The sequence below is a fragment of the Notamacropus eugenii genome, chromosome 1, assembly GCF_028372415.1.
Source record: "Notamacropus eugenii isolate mMacEug1 chromosome 1, mMacEug1.pri_v2, whole genome shotgun sequence".
Lineage (NCBI taxonomy): Eukaryota > Metazoa > Chordata > Mammalia > Diprotodontia > Macropodidae > Notamacropus > Notamacropus eugenii.
Window position 1 is genome coordinate 703,879,055 of NC_092872.1, and position 19,896 is coordinate 703,898,950.

The window sequence follows — 19,896 nt, forward strand, 5'->3', positions numbered from 1 at the left end:
CTCCTAGTCTGCGGCGCAAAGGACCTTTTGCGAGAGGTTTGCAGGTCCCTCTGGAACAGAAACCTCCTTCGCTCCAATGTTCTGTGGCCTCTGGTCCTGCAGAATTTGCAGTGAGTTGCTATTTACAGATGTTCTATGGGTTGTGGGTTCGGAGCTATGTATATGTACGTCTTTCTACTCCCCCATCTTGGCTCCGCCCCCCAACAGTTCAACTTTAGTAAGTCCCTTATGACTTCTCTTTGCTGTTTACCTTTTCATGCTTCTCTTGATTCTTGTGTTTGAAAGTCAGATTTTCTTTTCAGTTCTGGTCTTTTCATCAAGAATGCTTGAAAATCCTCTATTTCATTGAAAGACCATTTTTTCCCCTGAAGTATTATACTCAGTTTTGCTGGGTAGGTGATTCTTGGTTTTAGTCCTAGTTCCTTTGACTTCTGGAATATCCTATTCCATACCCTTCGATCCCTTAATGTAGAAGCTGCTAGATTTTGTGTTATCCTGATTGTATTTCCACAATACTTGAATTGTTTCTTTCTAGCTGCTTGCAATATTTTCTCCTTGACCAGGGAACTCTGGAATTTGGCCACAATGTTCCTAGGAGTTTGTCTTTTTTGGATCTCTTTCAGGAGGTGATTGGTGGATTCCTTGAATCCTTATTTTGCCCTCTGGTTCTAGAATCTCAGGGCAGTTTTCCTTGATAATTTCATGAAAGATGATGTCCAGGCTCTTTTTTTGATCATGGCTTTCAGGCAGTCCCATAATTTTTAAATTGTCTCTCCTGGATCTATTTTCCAGGTCAGTTGTTTTTCCAGTAAGATATTTCACATTATCATCCATTTTTTCATTCTTTTGGTTTTATTTTGTGATTTCTTGGTTTCTCATAAAGTCTTTAGCCTCCATCTGTTCCATTCTAATTTTGAAAGAACTATTTTCTTCAGTGAGCTTTTGGACCTCCTTTTCCATTTGGCTAATTCTGCTTTTTAAAGCATTTTTCTCCTCATTGGCTTTTTGAACCTCTTTTGCCAATTGAGTTAGCCTATTTTTCAAGGTGTCATTTTCTTCAGCATTTTTTGGGGTCTCCTTTAGCAAGGTGTTGACCTGCTTTTCATGCTTTTCTTGCATCTCTCTCATTTCTCTTCCCAGTTTTTCCTCCACCTCTCTAACTTGATTTTCAAAGTCTTTTTTGAGCCCTTCCATGGCCTTAGCCCATTGAATATTTATTTTGGATGTTTGGGATACAGAAGCCTTGACTTTTATGTCTTTCCCAGATGGTAGGTATTGTTCTTCCTCATCTGAAAGGATGGGAGGAGATATCTGTTCACCAAGAAAGTAACTTTCTATGGTCTTATTTTTTATTTCCGTTTTTTGGGCATTTTCCCAACCAGTTACTTGACTTCTGAGTGTCCTTTCCACACCTACCTGGCCTCCAGTTTCGCCCAGCTAGGGCTTGGGGTCTGAGATTCAGATGCTGCTTCCAGCCTCAGGGCTTTTGTCCCGGGCGGGGCTGCTATTCAATGTGAGATTAAGTTCAGGTGCTCAGGTAGGGGCAGGGCCACCACACAGGGCTCAGTTCCCTCAGGGGGTTTATGCAGAGACCTTCAACAATGGATCCGGGCTCCTACCTGCTTTGGGAGCCCTTGTCTGCTGCTGCCTCCACTGCTGCCTCCCGAGGGGACCTGAGTTATGGGGACACCCCGCTCCCTTCTCGGCCAGTTGAAAAGACCGTCTCACTGACCTTTGGCATCTGTGGATGGAGGGACCTGTGTGGCTGCCGGCGATTCTGTCCCTGAAGCCTGCTCGGATCTGCTCCTCTGGGTGCCATGTGGCCGAGGCAGGGCTGGGCTCTACTCCAGGTCTGGTGTGCGACGGACCTTTCCTGTTGGTTTTTCAGGTCTCTCTGGAACAGAAATCTCCACTCTCTTGTTCTGTGGCTTCTACTGCTCCAGAATTTGTTGGGAGTTCTTCTTTACAGGTATTTTATGGTCTGTGGGTTTGGAGCTACCATATGTGTATCTTTCTACTCTGCCATCTTGGCTCCTCCCACTGTATGCTGGATTTTTAACAGCTTTTGCAAAGATCAGTATGCAGATGAGGAATTTGAAAGCTTCCTTTTTTGGTTTGTTCTTTGGATTAATCACAGAAACTAAAAAGTCATTCTTTGCTCATTTCCCATCCCTAGGGATTCTTTGCTAAATAATTTTACTTAATTGGTTTTGAAGTACAGAGTATAATTTCAATAATAATGAATAGAAAGTATGTAAGTTAAAGCTAACTCTCAAATAGATGATAGAAAAGGTCAAAAGGAGACTAAATTGTGTGATGGCGCCTCATCTATAATTTACACACTCATGTTAGAGACTAGTTTTAGCCTGTTTTTTTTAATCTGTCCTTTCATCAGAACTCTGACAATGAGCAAAAGAAAATTATTTTGAGTTTCCTGAGTTCATCTGTCTTTATCCTCTATTAAAGGAACAAGAAGCAACACAGTGGTTAGGATGAAGTGGTTCTGAGAGGCAGGGTAAGCCATCACCTGAGTAGTTGACAATTAAATCAGTGAGACAAAGCAAACTCCCATTACTATTGAGGCTCAGGTTCTGTTGGCCCAGAACATAGTGGGATGGGTGATGAGGTAGCAGAGATGGTGAGTACTTTTTATCAACCAAGAAGTACCATGTTGTCACTGCAGAGAATTAGGGAAATTGTGTTTCTTTTCTTTTTTTAAAATTTTAAATGTTTATTTATTAATTTTTGGTTTTCAACATTCATTTCCACAAAATTTTGAGTTCTAAATTTTCTCCCCATCTCTCCTCTTCGCCACCCTATAACATCTTGCATTCTGATTACCCCTTTCCTCAATATGCCCTCCCTTCTATCACGTCTCTCCCTTCCCTTATCCCCATCTTCTCTCTTTTCTTGTAGGACAAGATAGTTTTTTATATCCCATTACCTGTGTTCCTTATTTCTCAATTGTATGCACAAACATTTCTCAACATTCGCTCCTAATAATTTGAACTCCAACATATTCCCCATTCCACATCTGTAGTCCTCGCTTCTCTACTGAGGACCTTTTGTTGTTTTGTTCCGTTAGCATTGGTCCTAAGTTTCCAAACAGTAATATGGTACTAATGCTGTCTCATAAAATGATTTCATTTATGGATCTAGTCTTTCTCTCTGGCCTCTTATCCTATCTTTTTCTTCCCTCTAGCTTAGCTTAGAATTACCCCTTAATCTCTTATTTTTTCCATATTCATATATGAATGTTCATTTTATATTTTAAAAATCTTTTGCTTGTATACTATTTTACATGCACTGGTTTCCTTCTCTTTAGCTTATGTTAAGTTTTCTGGATATATATGGTATCTTGCATCTGAGTGACCATTGCCTTTGTCTTGCATTGTCCTTTATCTGACTCCCTACTGAGATGTAGAAGCAATATCCAAGCTACAAAGGAGGGATATTTGTCAAATTATGATATATCTGTATTTCTATATTTAGATATTTATAATATCCAACTGATATCCTAAAATACATCTTCTTTAAAGCGTTTAATTTGGCCTGATTGTCTTTAACATAATTTCTGTAAAGTCAAATTTTACAGTTTTCTAGGGGAAGTATGGCACATTTCAAACCCTGAGGATATCTCTTATTCAACTTCATATCTCAAATCTTTACAACTATTGGCTATTTACCATTTGGCCAGAAACCCCGTGTTTAATAATTATTTGGGTGTCTTGTTGATCACTGTGTCTCCGCTTATCCAGCCCCTGGTCCTCATTACCTCTGCTCTGGTCTACAGTAATAGCTTCCTAATCGATCTCTCTGCTTCTGCTCTCCATCTTCTCTAACGTATTCCTGCACATGGCTACCAAATTGATATTCCTTAATCAGTTATCTGACTTTGCCATTCCCTTACCCAAAGATCTCCAGTGATTTCCTTTTTTTTCTCTAGAATAAAATAGAAAACGCTCTGTCTTCCATTTAAAATTCTCTGTAGTCTGGCTCCAACCTATCCTTCCTGTATTATTTAATATTACTGCTCTTACTTCTCTGTATTAATCAAACCAGACTGCTAAATGCTTTCCTTCATGTCTTATCTTTGCACAAGTGGTTACCCGTATCTAGGAAATAGTTACTTCTTGCCCCTATGTTATAGGATTCCTAGATCCTTTTGGTGATGGTGGTTCAGGTACCTCCTCCTATGAGAGACCTTTGCCAGACTCTCCGCTTGTTTAGCCTCATCTCCTTCTTGAAGTGATTATTACTTTATCTAAGCTCTTTGATATCAATACTGTTTCGTTTTTGTTTTTGTATTTGTAGTCCATAGTACTGTATCCCGAATGTAGTTCTGAGCACTTAATAAATGTGTTAAAAAATTCAACTTGAGTTTTGCTTGTGGTCTAAAATACTTGTCAGAAAAACACTTTTCATGGAAAAAACATCAAGTTGTTTAATTGGACCATCTCCAGATGACTATATAGGCCTTAGAATTTATTCTTGTAAAGGTACATAGAAATCACCTGTTCCATTTATAGATGAGGAAACCAAGTTTCAGGAAAGGGTAAATTGTCTTGGATCACAGAGATAGTGATTTGAATCTAGGTTTTCCTACTTAAAATATAGTACCCTTTCTGCTATAACATGAAGCCTCATCAATTTCTCTCCACTTGGAGGTTCCCTGCCAAATAGAAACCTGGGCAGGTAGAATCCTCTTAACTAAATGTATTGTCCATGGGCAAAATGACTTTCTCTCTCTAAATGTCCATTTCCTCATCTATAATATGGGAATGATATTAGTAGTATTTACCTCTTTGGGTTGTTTTATATACATATACATGTACATGTATACATATACATATATACATGCATGTATGTGTAAATCTTGAAGTACTAAATGAAAGGTATTTTTATTGTTGAATATCACAAGTCAAGCCCAGGTTTCTATTTTGTACAGAACCCATATGTTATATGCAGTATATGTGGAACAAGGTGAATTGATTCAGACTGGGATTTATACCACTCTCTTAGTTTTTAAAGGCCTATGACATTATTTATTTCTGTGATACCCATAAACATGAGAGGGACCTGTGCCAAAGTTACAGGTGTAAAAGCATCTTTGGAATGTCTTTCCTTAGATGTATTTTGAAGGTACAACTTTGTACTTACTTTCATCTCTGTTAAACATGAAATCTGGTTTAAATAGTGCAAAACTGAAAATTAGTGTCTGAATTCTCAAGGAAAGACTTTGTAGTAGGCATGTTCTAGTGATAACAATTCAAACTTATTGATGTTGTTTATTTATGGATCCTACAGAATATAATTGAGTAGTTTCAGGGATTAAATTATTGGAGTCAGTGCCTGTTTATTTTTATAACAGACAGATTTGTAGTTGTGTAATACAGCTGCTAGGACTTTTCCATTGTTTTAAGTGCCGGGGTCATCCCAAGTTATTTTATTAAAAATAAATATATCTATTCTGAATGGTAGGGCAAGCTAATCTCTCAAATATTTATGTGGGCAGGTGTTACAGCTTACTTTCCATATTAAGAAGATGATTCATAGAAACTACTAAGAAATTGGAGCCCAATATAGTCATCACAAGCATCAAATATTGGTTCAGGCCTGGGGTGTTCTAGTGAGGTGAATGTTAGGAATACATAACTGGTTAAAGTCAACTATTGCTTTAGATGGAAAGTTTCTGTCTTTTTTATTTATTTTTATTTATTTATTTCAGTCAGTTATTTGAATACTAATTGCTTTTACATCACTTTGTAACATGTCCAATTTTTCTCCCCATCACTCCCCTCCCCCCACCCCGCACCTTCCTAATACCTTGTCTTCTGATTACTCCTTCCCTCAATGTTCCCTCCCTTCTATCACACCCCACCCTTTCCTTATTCCCATCTTCTCTCTTTTCTTGTAGGGCAAGATAAACTTCTATACCCCATTCCCTGTATTTCTTATTTCCTGCTTATATGCAATAAAAATTCTCAACATTTGTTACTAATACTTTGAATTCCAACTTCTCTCCCTCCCTTCTTTCCTACCCATCCCCACTGAGAAGGCAAGCAATTCAATACAGACTAAATATGTATTGTTTTGCAAAAGACTTCCATAATAATCATGTTGTATAATGCTAACTATATTGCCCTCTATCCTACTCTATCTCCCCTTATTTTTTTATTCCCTCATTTGACCTTGTCCCTTCCCAAAAGTGTTTATTTCTAGTAACTCCCTTCTCCCATTTGCCCTCCCTTCTATCATTCCCCTCACCCCACTTGTTGCATCCTCCCCTACTTTCCTGTGGTGTAAGATAGATTTTCATATCAAATTTAGTGAACATGTTATTTGCCCCTTCAGCCATATGTGGAGAGAGTAACCTCACTTTTCCCCTCTCCCCTTCTCCCTTTTCTCCTCCATTTAACAAGATTTTTCTTATCTCTTTTATGAGTTATAGCCTGCCCCATTCCATTTCTCCCTTTCTCCTCTCAGTATTTTCTTCCCTCACCCTTTAATTTTTATTTTATTTTATTTTTCTGTGGATATCATCTTCTCTGATTCAACACACCCTGTACTTTCTGTCTATATATATGTACGTGTGTGTGTGTGTGTGTATGTACAATCTCTCCATCTACCAAAATACTGAGAAAAGATTCAAGAGTTATAAATATTTTCTTTCCATGTAGTAATGTAAATAGTTCAGCCTTAGAAAGTCTTTTATGATTTTTCTTTCCTGTTTACCTTTTCATGCTTCTCTTGATTCTTGTATTATAAAGTCAAATTTTCTCTATAGATCTGGTCTTTTCCTCAATATGAATGACTGACATTCCTCTATATCGCTGAATGGCCATTTATTCCCTTGAAGTATTATACTCAGATTTGCTGGGTAGGTGATTCTTGATTTCATTTCCAGTTCCTTTGACCTCGGGAATATCCTATTCCACACCCTTTGATCCCTTAATGTAGAAGCTGCCAGATCCTGTGTTATCCTGATTGTATTTCCACCATACTCAAATTGTTTCTTTCTAGCAGCTTGCAGTATTTTCTCCTTGATCTGGGAACTCTGAAATTTGGCCACAATATTCCTAGGAGTTTCTCTGTTCAGGTCTCTTTCAGGAGGTGATCGGTGGATTCTTTCAATATTTATTTTGCCTTCTGGTTCTAGAATATCAGGGCAGTTTTCCTTGGTAATTTCATGGAAGATAATGTCTAGGCTTTTTTTTTGACCTTGGCTGTCAGGTAGTCCCATAATTTTTAAATTGTTTCTCCTGGATCTATTTTCCAGGTGAGTTGTTTTTCCAATGAGATGTTTCACATTATCTTCTATTTTTCAAACTTTTGGTTTTGTTTTTTAACTGCTTGGTTCATCTCATAGTCATTCATTTCCCTGAACTCAGTTCTCTTTTTCAACAAATTATTTTGTTCAGTGAGATTTTGAACCTTCTCCTCCATTTGGTTAATTCTGCTTTTTAAAGCCTATTTCTTCTCATTGGCTTTTTGGGCCTCTTTTTCCAAATGAATTAGCCTCTTTTTAAAAGTGTTATTTTCCTCAGCGTTTTTTTGGTTCTCCTTTAGTAAGCTGCTAACTCGTTTTTCAAGCTCTTCTATTGCCTGAGTCCCGTTTAAGTTCCTTTTGGAGGCCCTAGAGTCAGGGGCCTTGACTTCCTCTGACATTATGACTTGTTCTTCCTCATCTGAAAGGATGGGGGGAGACACCTGTTCCCCAAGAAAGTAACCTTCTATGGTCTTTTTTTTTCTTTCCTTGTTTTGGGCATTTTCCCAGTCAGTTATTTGACTTCTGAGTTTCCTTTCCACAACCACCTCGACTCCTGTTCTGCCCAGCCAGCACTTGGGGCTGAAATTCAGATGAGCTGCTCCAATCCCTCAGGGGCTTTAGGCAGGGGCAGGGATGCTATACAGTGAGAGATTAAGATCAGCTGCTCAGGTGAGGGCAGGGCAGCCCCACAGGCCTCAGTTCCTCAGGGGGCTTTACAATGAGAACTTCAACAATGGATGTGGGCTACTGCCTGCCTTAGGAGCCCCTATCCCCTGCTGCCTCTACTGCTGCCACCTGAGGAAGCTCGAGTTATTGGGACACCCTGCTCCCTTCTTGACCAGCTGAAAAATCCCTCTCACTGACCTTTAGTGCCTGTGGGTTGAGGGATCTGTGCTGCTGCTGGAGATTCTGGCCCTGAAGCCTGCTTGGTCCTGCTCCTCCTGGTGCTGTGAGGCCAAGACTGGGCTGGGCTCTGCTCCACTTCTGGTGCGACAGACCTTTCCTGTCGATCTTTCAGGTTACTCTGGGCTAGAAATCTCCTCCACTCTGTTGTTCTGTGGCTTCTGCTGCTCTAGAATTTGTTGAGAGTCCTTTTTTACAGGTATTTTATGAGCTGTGGGGGAGAAGAGCTAGTGTATGTGTGTCTTTCTACTCCACCATCTTGGCTCTGCCTCCTGTATGTCTTTTTAAAGAGAATTTTGTTTATTTTTTGTTTTCGCCATTCATTTTTATAAGATTTTAAGTTTCAAATTTTTCCCCCCTCTCTCCTCTACCCCTTCTCCAAGATGGCACACAATCTGATATAGGCTATACATGTATAATCATGTTAAACATATTTCCACATTACTCATGTTGTGAATGAAGAATCAGAACAAAAGGGGAAAAAAACACGAGAGAAGAAACAAAAAGGGAAAATATTATGCTTTGATCTACATTCAGACTCCATGGTTTTTTCTCTGGGTATGCATAACATTTTCCATCATGAGTCTTTTGGAATTGTTCTGTCATGGATGTGGAACCTACAGCCTCTAGGTCATCAAGTGCAGCCCTTTGACTAAATCCAAACTTCACAGGACAGATCCCCTTAGAAAAGGATTTGTTCTGTAAAACTTGGACTCAGTTCCAAGGAAATAGAAGGCCACATGTGATCTCGAGGCTGCAGGTTCACCACCCCTCTGACTTAGATCATTATATTGCTAAGAAAAGTTAAGTCTATCAAAGTTGGGCATTGTACCATGTTGCTGTTACTGTGTACAATGTTCTCCTGGTTCTACTCTCCTCACTCAGCATCAGTTCATGGAAATCTTTCCATTTTTTTCTGAAACCTGCCTGCTCATCATTTCTTATTGCACAACAGTATTCCATAGCATTCATATACCACAGCTTGTTCAGCCATTCCCCAATTGATGGGCATCCCCTTGATTTCCCTTTCTTTGCTACTGCAAAAAGAGCTGCTATAAATATTTTTGTACATGTAGGTGTTTTCCTTTTTTTATGATCAAAAGTGTATGTCTTAAAGGTGATTTTAAAATGTAGTCATCCAGGAAGCACTTTTTAGTTTCTAGCTCACCTTCCACTCTTCTCATTAATGACTAAAAAAATACAGTTTACGTTCTACTTCCTATGTGAGGTCTTTCTTTCCAGATGCCCATTTCTACTACAGTCTCCTCCTTGGAGCTAATCTCTATAATGAGTTGTGAGCTCCTTGAGAACTAGGACAGCTTCATTTTTGTCTTTTTTATTGTCCATGTGCTGCTATAGTGTCTTGCACAAGTGTGTCCTTAACAAGTGTTGGTTGAATTGAATTAGCGATTGGTTATGTTATGAGTACTTTCCCCCCTCTCCACTATGGGGCTTTCCTAGACTATCTGTAGACAGTGGCATTTGCTTTTTTCTAGTCTGCCTGATTTGAGGGATGACAGCACAGCTCAAGATACATCTATCATGTGTATGCCTGAAACCAAGAAATTGATTTTGGAGGTAAACAGATTTTGGAGTGTTTGAATGACAGACATGAAAAAATTTTAAATAGCCCTTACATGTTTAGTCTTGTAGCTTGGGAAAGTAGCTTTTATATAAGATGAAAGATGTGAAGGCTGTATTGTCTGATTCATTTTGTCTTGGGAGAAGGAAGCTGCCCAAAAAGCATCCAAAGATGTGGAGTTAAAAGATCTGGGCTTGGGTCTCAGTTGTGCCTCATACTATCTATGTGACCGTGGATAGCTCAGACCTTTCGCTTTTTTTTTTTTTAAATAAAATATGGTGATTGGACCAGATGGTCTCTAAGGCCTCTGACAGCTCTAAACCCTGTGATCCTGACAGAGCAAAGATGTTTGGTTTATTCGTTGTGATTAATGTTGTTTTATGTACAAAGGAATATGTGAGGCAGTCTTAGCCAATAAGATAAACCACGTATTATTAGAAATTGTTCCATGTAGCCCTCACAGTAAAAATTGCTGCTATTTTTTTTTGACCCATCCTTTATAACTGTTTTAATAGAGGTAATAACATTGTACATAGTGTTTTAATTAGTAATGTACCTCCCTTAAGATTTCTAAACTATAATCTGACAAGATAACTAAAGTGCCTTCCAGCTGTCCTACGATCCTATGTTCATACCAGTGGTACCTGTAAAGACCTGTTTAGTTGTAGCTCATTAAGCTAAGGTGAATAAAACTGAACCAGGAATGATCAGCAGAAAGGATATTATCTGTTCTTAAGACTCTGAGGTTGAACTCCACAGTCTGATAGGAATTGTGAGGGATAACAGAGGTAAAGGCGTACAAGCAGGAGCAAATGAAATCTTTCATAACATGCCATTATTTTCAAAATAATTCAGTAAAAGTGAGTGACAAACTAGTGGTCCTTTAAATTTTCCTTTTACTAAAGGGTCAACATGAACTTAAACTGAATAAAAATATTACCAGTAGAAGGTTCAATTTACTCCTTCTATGTACCAAGTCTAATTACCTATAATTAACTTCAACCAACACATGTTAAATGTTTTTATGTCTGGGGCTCTCTGCTAGTTTCTAGTAACAAAAAAGTAGATTACACTCACTGATAGAGGAGAGAGAACACAAGTAACTGATGATAGCTATGGTCCAAAGGAGAAATTCAGGCAAAGCGCTCTGACGAATCTGAGGTAAGAGAACTTGGGGAAGTAATACCTTTGCCAAGAAAACCCTATGGACAGTATGGCCCTGGGGTTACCAAGAGTGGGACGTGACTGAACAACAACAGATTGTTGTGTATTTTATTCTCTTGGTTCTGCTTACCTTCTGTATCAATTTATACAAGGTTCCCTGTGTTCCTAAGACTTCCTCATGTGCTGTGATTCTTAGAGTGTATTCCATTCCATTTATATGTCACAATTTGTGGAGCCATTCATCTGTTGATGGGCACCTTTGTCTCCAGTTTGTTGTTATTATAAAAAGTGCTGTTGTAAATATTGTAGTGTATATGGAGGCTTTCTGTCTTTGACCTCCTTGGAAGTAGGATAACAAATCCACAGGTATGGACAGTTCAGTGGCTATTTGTCTAATTCCCAACTGATTTTCAGAACGGTTGGTCCTGTAATATAATTTTATCTTGATGGTTGTTTTCTGTGAACTGTTTTAACTGTTCCTTAATTCAATTCAAGAGAAGTTTGTATGTGTCATACCACAGTGTTGCTGTTTATTATAATATTGGTTTTGAAATGAAATCCTTCCTCCCAAATAGAGACATCTGGAACTGGAAGCAAACTGTTCTAGGTGATGAAAGATGTGGGGGTTTAACTGGCCTGATGTTTCTGTGAAAAAGAAAAAAGTAATGTTGCAACTAATTTCCCTTTTATTTTCTTCTTTCTACCTCTCTGGAAAGTTAGTAGAGAGCCTGGCACACAAATTATAAGAGCTTAAATAGCTACTGTTTATATGGAAAGAAATCATCCAGAAATCCTTTTACTTAAATACAAACACTTCATAGTTCTAAAGCTGAAAGGTATCTTAGAACTTTCTGTGTTTTGATCTTTTGAAAGAGAAATTAAACCAATTAGAAACTAACCAAAATTATATGATGTGTCTTCAAGTAGTTTTCGTTTTGAAAAATGGAACTATACATCATGTGGGGCAACTTTTCCCTTTGTAAAGTAAGACGATTAAGGACAATGCGGTACTGACCGTTTTTTACTCTTTGTAATTCACTCATACCTTTTCTTTAGGTTAAATTTAAATATTTCTGAAACACAGTTCCTAGAACTAGTTAAACTTCATTTGCAGTTTGTATTGATTTTTGAATCAATTCATAATGCAGTATTGCTTTATTTGCACTTGATTATGCTACTTGTCTCATGTTATTACTTGTCTTATGATCATTCATGTACAGAGTCTCCTGTAGATAAAAATGTATATTATTACCAAGAGGGAAATTAAAGAGGTACACAGTGGATTGGGGAATGGAAGCAATGAGCTTCTTAGAAGAAGGGAAGTAAAAGATATAAAACAAAATGTATGATAGTTTGAAAAAAAAAAAAGGACTGATCACATGGTGAGAGCAAGGGGTGATGTCAGGAGAAAGCCAGGGAGGCCTTCATCATATTAAGCAGTCTTCCCAAGCATGTGTTTAGGATGACATGGACAAGAGTCACACAGGATGGGCAGGTCTTGGGTAGATGGTGGTCTGCATTGTTGGAGGACACATCTACATAGTGAATCCATAGGCAGGTTCATTGGATTCTTTTGAATTTGACTCCCCTAGCAGACTCTGAAATTACTAATTGCACGAAGTTAGAGTTGGGAGTGACTTCAGAGGCCATCCATGTAGTCCGTTTATGTGGATGAGAAGTCTCTTTCCAGTATACCTGACCAGTGAATGGCATTTTGTAGACAAGCTCTAGGGACATTGAATCCATGATTTCCAGGAATAGCTCCTAGTACTTTGGCAAGGGCTAATTTTTAATAGGCTTTTCCCTCTATTGAGCAGAAATACATATACCTTTCTGTAAGCTCCATTGTTTCTTCTGTCTTCTGAGACCAAGTAAAAGAAGTCCCTCCCAGGCATGAGAGTTTAAGAAGACTATCATGAAGCCCCCTAATTCTTCATACATTTTCCACAAGCATTTTTTTAAGGGCCTACTATATATCAGGATAATCCATCATTCATACAGCTGCCAAAATGATATTGGTAAAGCACAAGTCTGACCAAATTACTTCCCTGGTCACTGAACTCTGGGGGCTCTGGATTACGAGGATCAAACATAGATGACTGCTTAGCATTTCAAGCCCCTGACAACTGGACTCCAGCCTACCTTTCTGTGTTTATGACACATCGATCCCCTTTTTTGCATTCTGCAGTTCAGTCAGAATGGCCTCCTCGTTGCCCTTCACAAAGACTGTCCTCTACCTTTGGTCTGTCCCCAGTGCCTGGGATGCCTTTCCTTCTCCCTCAGCTCTACCTCCTGGAGTCCCTGGTGCCCTTTACAATTCAACTCGTTGACCAGCAGTGATCATGCAGATGTGCTTCTATAGAATATACTAGGCTAGTTCAGATGTCTGACCTTTATCAAATGACATTGAAGTGAGCAGGTTGCCTCACCTTTAGAGAGTTCTTTGACAGCTGAATACTAGATTTCCTGTCATAGGTATGTTTCTTTGTTTGGTTTTGTTGTGTTTTTAATTCCCTGGTTTGTGATAATGGATATCACTCTATATAGATGTGCAATAGTTATATCGCTCAAAGAACATACATTAGTGACTGTTAGAAATAGTGCTGCAGCAGTATCATTCAAGCCCACATTTGAAAACAAAAGATCATTCCTACTAAAACACAAAGAAAAGTGTCATTGAAAGTATACTTCCTCCCCCCTCCCCCGCCTTCCAACCAAAGACAAAACCACAGTATGAAGAATTGACAAGCTACTGCTGTGGAACAGCCTGATTAATTCTCAGAAAAGAAGGAAAATCTCTGAGAGGGATCTGGCAGCCAGGAAATTTGAAGCCTTGGCATGTGGGGGTGTGTCAGGCTGGCAGCCAGCAAAAGGGTCCTGCAGCCCTGAACTGAGTGCCATGGTGAGCAGCTGTAGCCTTGTCTGGCTCCTTGCTGACCTGCTTAGGGCCTGAGAGATGTCCCTGGACAGCACTTGATGCTGCTCTGGGACCTGATAAATTTCTCTCTGTCCTGCCTCATCACTGCCTGGTGCACTGGTGTCACTTACTCAGGAGGGTTTCTGTTCATAAACCGTAGACCTGACCCCTCCTCAATAGATTCCAGTGGCTCCTCATCACTGCTAGGATCAAACAGTGAATTCTCTTTTTGGTGTTTAAGGCCCTTCATCAACTGTGTGCCCCATTCTCCCTCTTACCTTTCTGGGCCTCTTGTTTACTCATCCCATTTCTCCCCCTCTCTTTTTCCATTCAGTGTTGTCACTTACCTTGGCTTCAGGGTTTGCCTCAAGTTCCAGCTAAAATCAAACCTTCTACAGGAATCCTTTCCCAACTCTCTTAATTCTCTTTCCTTCCCTCTGGTATTTCCTATTTTTCCTGTACATAGATTGTTTGTAGAAAGTGGTTGGCATATTGTATCTCCCATTAAAGTCAGCTAGGCATCACCACAGTGCATAGAGCATTGAGCCTGGAGTTAGGAAAAACTGAGTTCAAATCCAGCCTCAGACACTTACTAGCTGTGTGACCCTGGGCAAGTTACTTAACCCAGTTTTGCTTCAGTTTCCTCATCTTTCACATGAGCTGGAGAAGGAAATGGTAAACCACTCCAGTATCTTTGCCAAGAAAACTCAAATGGGATCATGGAGAGCTGGACATGAGTGAAACGACTGAACAACAACCCCCCCCCCCCCATTGGATTTTGAGCCTCTTGAGGGCAAAGTTTGCTTTTGCCTTTCTTTGTGTCCCCATTGCTTAGCACAGTGCCTTGAACATTGTAGGTGCTTGATAAATGCCTGTTCTCCTTAAATCTTACATATTCACTGGCTGTACTTTTATAATGAGTTTTGTCTCCAGATAAAGACAAACTGGTTTTTGATGCATTGTGAAACATTGTTAGCTATAAATGAGTTTACACACCGTGGGGCAGAACAAAGGGAGCACTTCCCCAGATGGAACAGTGAGTGTATATCAAAGTATGTTCTCTCTGTCTCTTTTTCTCTTACCCTCTCCTTCCTTCCTTCCTTCCTTCCTTCCTTCCTTCCTTCCTTCCTTCCTTCCTTCCTTCCTTCCTTCCTTCTCTCCTTCCTTCTCTCCTTCCTTCCTTCCATCCTTCCTCCTCTCCTTCCTTCCTTCCTTCCTTCCTTCCTTCCTTCCTTCCTTCCTTCCTTCCTTCCTTCCATCCTTCCTCCTCTCCTTCCTTCCTTCCATCCTTCCTCCTCTCCTTCCTTCCTTCCATCCTTCCTCCTCTCCTTCCTTCCTTCTTTCCTTTTGCCTGCCACATTTTTTTTTTTTTGCAAAAAATAGATGCTTAATAAATGCTTATTGAATTAAAGTAACTGCTTCTTATATAGAAAGTTCTGGGTATACAAAGCTGAAACCAACCAGCCAAACAAACCTCAACAATTCCTTCCCTTAAGAAGCCTGCATTCTCATATAGTACATAGAACTGGAGTTGGGCCTTGAAGGGAAAGAGAGATTTTTCACAAGCACAGATGAGAAAGGTGTGCAGTCCAGGTATGTTATCCAGCCCATGCAAGTGCTTCAAGGCAGGACAGTAGAGGATAAAAAGAGGGCAGAGAACAGCTTGGTTAGATATTCTGTGCACGAAAAGGAATGATGTGAAATGTGACTGCAAAGTGAGGTGAGTGTCAGAATGTAGAAGGCCTTTAATGTTAGGTGAAGGAAGAGGTTTTGTTTAATGACATAGGCAACAGTGAACTGTTGTGTAGAGGAAGGTTCACAACCATAGACTTTACCTACCTCAGATCTCAGGCTTTCAGTAATGTATTCCATTCTTAGCTACCAGTGTTTATCTGGAAACTTCAGCATCTCAACCTTATCATAGTAAACAATTTGGATATTGAGAGGTTAGGGGTGGATGGAAGAAATTGTTGGCATGCAACTAGATAGGATACAGATTCTCATCCATAAAAATTAGGTTCAGAGTAAGTTTACTTAGGGTTTATGTAAATAGCTCACATTATGTAAGCCAAAATTCACAAACATTTTTCAACATTGCATATAGTTTGACTTTACGTTGACTTACTGCATATAATAAACAATATTGTATTTGATAATATATAATATTTGCATTACTTAAATCATCTAAACATAGAAATGTAAACGAATAAAATTGGGTTTCTCTCTAGTCATTCTTCAAATGCAGTGACATGAACATCTTCAGTAGTTTTAATAGATAATAGTTTGCGTCAAAGTTCCTAAAAGTGTTTTTCTTCATCATGATGACTAGCAAAGTTAAATTATTTCTACTTTAATATCAAAGGTAGGAATGTTACTAACTAGAGTAAGCAAATTGAGCCATACCAACTGAGATGAACAGCTAGTTACAGTACCTATCAGTGCCAAAGTGCTACTTCCTTGCCTTTTCGCCTTATATTTGGACCTCAAAAAAGAAATATTCCATCCCTAATCTTCTTGTCTTTTCACAGATCATCCCCCATAACCATAAGGTACCCTCTTCTCTTCTTTGCCTCTTATATAGTCTGGGCTAAGCTGATAGGTTGTCCATTCTAAGTTTGGCATTAATATGGTGAGCCCCTGGGAATAGGAATCCACTGGATTGCCTAAGGAAGGGTAAGCTGGCCCTATTGGAAAGAGAGCTAGTCAAAGCTCCCATGCCAATCAGAATGAGATTGACCTATGAGAGAGGCCTGTGCATTTCCAACCTCTGTGAGCTAGGAGACCTAGTCCTTTAAAAAAAACAGGCAATTGTATTAGCCACTTCTTCACTTCTAATTCTATCTGCTTTTGTGTATGTAATCTTTCCTTTTAACTTTTGGCCATTTTAAAACATTTTTTTCTGCATTTTTTTAGAGGACTACCCTAATGGCACTTGGCTTGGTGATGAGAATAATCCTGAGATGAGGGTTCGATGCGCGATCATCCCTGCTGACATGCTGCACATTAGCACCAATTGTCGAACAGCAGAGAAGATGGCGCTAACATTACTTGATTATCTTTTCCATCGGGAAGTTCAGGCTGTCTCCAACCTCTCTGGGCAGGGAAAACATGGGAAAAAACAGCTTGATCCCCTCACCATCTATGGAATTCGTTGTAAGTATGCTTCATGCTTTGTACTTCTGGAGCACCTATAGGATTAGTAGATTTGCTTCATGTCTGTATGCATCTATTTGTTTTCAGAGATTGGGTTATTCTCCCCTCCTCTAGTGGTAAAATGGAAGAGGGAATTACAGAAGGAACTTTTCAGTGGAGAGTGTTTTGACATTTTAAAAATTAGATGCCATGCTTTCACCATAGGCACTTAGTGTATTAAGATGGGTGACTGAGTTCAAGATGGCCCAAGCTTGAGAGCTCTGTGTCTGTGGTTGATGGGTACTCCTGGGGATGAATACAAATAGAGCTGCAAGCAAGTCTTCTTCCTCCCTGCTCCACATCCAGAAATGAGGAAAAGTAGAAAGACCTTTCAAAATAGTGATCTGACCTTACGTATGGGAACATCTCCTTTTTTCTTTACTTAATTCCAGGTTTTAAGCTTCTGTCAGCCAAGAAGGATATGTAGTAGCAGCCATTATTCACAGTTCTATTCAAATTTTGTAGAGATTTCCCTCTGAAACAATGTAATACTTCGGAAAAAAATTTAGAACTGTGTAAATAACCCTCAAATGTCATGATATTAGAACAAATAATGAGAGTTGGGACTTTAGGAGAAAACGGGAAGAGGAAAGTGGATTAACCTATGGGATCATTATGAAAACCTGATGCTTTATTTGAAATTTTCGTTTATGCATTTTTCCATCAACATATTTTCTGACATGGGGCTATTTCTATTTCACTAATTTTCTCTGTCTCTCTCTTTTGTCTTTCTGTCTTCTTTCCCATCCCTTCTCCATTCCTCCTTCTTTCTCTCCTCTTTCACTGTCTGTCTTACTTTTATCTCTTGGGACTTCAGTTTCCTCAAATGGAAAGTGAGCAGTTAGGATTAGATGGTCTTGAAAGCTCCCTTCTAATTTCAAAGAATTCTCTCCCAGGGTTGCTTTGAGTGTCCAGTGAGGTAATACTTATAAAATTCTATACAAATGCCAGCTATTATTAAATCTCTAAAAATACCCTTCACCAGAAACAGTGTTTCTTGAAGGCCATGCATCTGAACTGATATGTGAAGCCCTTACCTTCATCAGAACAACAAATGGAAACCCCTTAACACGTCTGAATCACCGAGAAGACTTATTTTTTTATTTGGTTGTTGCTCCTCAGGGAGCATCCAATATAGTAGTAATAAGAAGAGAAGACATATTTCTTCCTTCCTATCTCTCTCTGTCTCTCTCTCTCTACCTACCTGTGTAATAATCTTATGATCTCTTAGAGTAAAAATGATTCTTTCTCAGAGGAGCCCTCATGGTAGTCTGGGATTTCTCCTTTTCTAACTTGAATTACAATTGTATGTGTACATTCTCTCTCTGTCTCTCTGTCTCTCTCTCTGTCTCTCTCTCACCCCCTTATTTCTTTCCTTCCCTTGGAGATTTTAAGTTCCTCAAGGACAGACTCCCTATTGTTTCTTTTTGTATCTTTCGTCCCTCTCATAGTATCTTGTATAAGGTTAGCTATTTGTTAATCAAGCATACTGTGCTGTGCTCTATGAACAAAGCAGAATTGAAACAGCTCAGAGGAAACGTAGGATGCACATATTTGGAGTATCCACCCCAAATGTCCACATGGACAATGTCCACGTGCCCAATCTGTGGTAGAGCATTCCGAGCTCATATTGGTCTGATCAGTCACAGTTGGACACATTGAAACTTGACTTTTTCATAGTGATGCCATTTTGGTCCTCTTTAAGAATGAAGGACAACAACCAGCCCCGTGCTGTCAAGGATTCATGTATTGATCGATTCCGGTGGTCCTGTTACTCATGTGAATGTAGCCTCACTCCACGTTGAGATAACATTTTTAGTTGCTGTGACTCAAAATATTCATTATGTGTTGTGTAACATCCTAGCCAAGCTAGCGTTTTCACAACGGACACAACAGACACATACCTGATCTGTGCTGAAAGCTTTCCCATCTCAGTGTAAGACTTGAAAAAATTTGATGTTCTTTAGCACCACCTTCATCACCCAGGTTACCTCTGTGGTTCAACAAGGTATCAGAATAAGACTTTAGTGGTCTTATCAGGAAAAACCAACTTAACCCATCAAGCTAACCCATCTTTTTACTGAGCTTGATGGATTCACGATATTGAATGAGATATATTTTTGGACATGGACAGGAATTTGTTTTGCTCTCCTGTGCATATTTGTTGCAAGAATTTTGTTTTTATTTTTTTTCAGTGGGGAAAGATGTAAAGGAGAAAAATGAATGCTTATTAATTGAAAAAATTAATTAAAATTTTTAAAAAGGACAGCCAGATTCATTAGATTTTGTTGTTGAATGGCATTTGGTCTACATCAATTACATATTATCCAAGTGTATACTTAGGCTACTGAGCATATATACACAGGCAGTAAAGAATTACAGGCCTCTCTTTCTCCCAAGAGCTTTGGCTAATTGATTTTTCTGTTTTAGTACTATCACACTAAATGTGTTTTAAGTTCAACTTTCTTACACCACCATTTGTTCTAGAACTACAGGCTGAGTCAGCTGAAAGAAAATATGACTCCCAAACTATTGCATTTAGTCATTGTATTTAGACCCATTGGAATATGAAGAAATGTAGACATATATGTCCACACAGAAGGTCACAAGTTTAAAAGAATTGTCATTTCATAATATTTTTAAATGCAGGGATGACTAATTATTTTGGTTGTGTGTTTCGCTCATACCTTATGCTTCAGGCAACTCTTAGGCATTCAGTCACAAAAATTTAGTGGGTTAGCAAGAGGAGATATAAAAAGAAAAAAATCACAATCCAATTTTTTGTTGTGAGTAAACTAGGGAAAAAATATTTGTTGATTCACGAGTGTGTTTTATTTGTTAAATGTAAGAAAATCAGTGGTTATCCAT

The 19,896-nt window shown here is 39.0% G+C and overlaps 1 protein-coding gene across 17 annotated transcripts in view; it reads left to right on the forward strand.

Moving 5' to 3' along the window:
- The window catches only part of BANP (BTG3 associated nuclear protein), a 264,208-nt gene that overhangs the window by 79,880 nt on the left and 164,432 nt on the right, over window positions 1-19,896 (forward strand). For 15 of the 17 annotated variants that reach the window (XR_011972900.1, XR_011972901.1, XM_072636301.1 and 12 more), the window contains one exon: window positions 16,750-16,989. The exons of the other annotated variants lie outside the window; for them this stretch is intronic. Coding sequence is in view for 13 of the 15 variants with exons in the window: in XM_072636301.1 (XP_072492402.1) it covers window positions 16,750-16,989 (240 nt within the window). In the remaining 2 variants the exon portion in view is untranslated. The remainder of the gene's footprint in view (window positions 1-16,749; window positions 16,990-19,896) is intronic. 17 annotated transcript variants of the gene reach the window in all.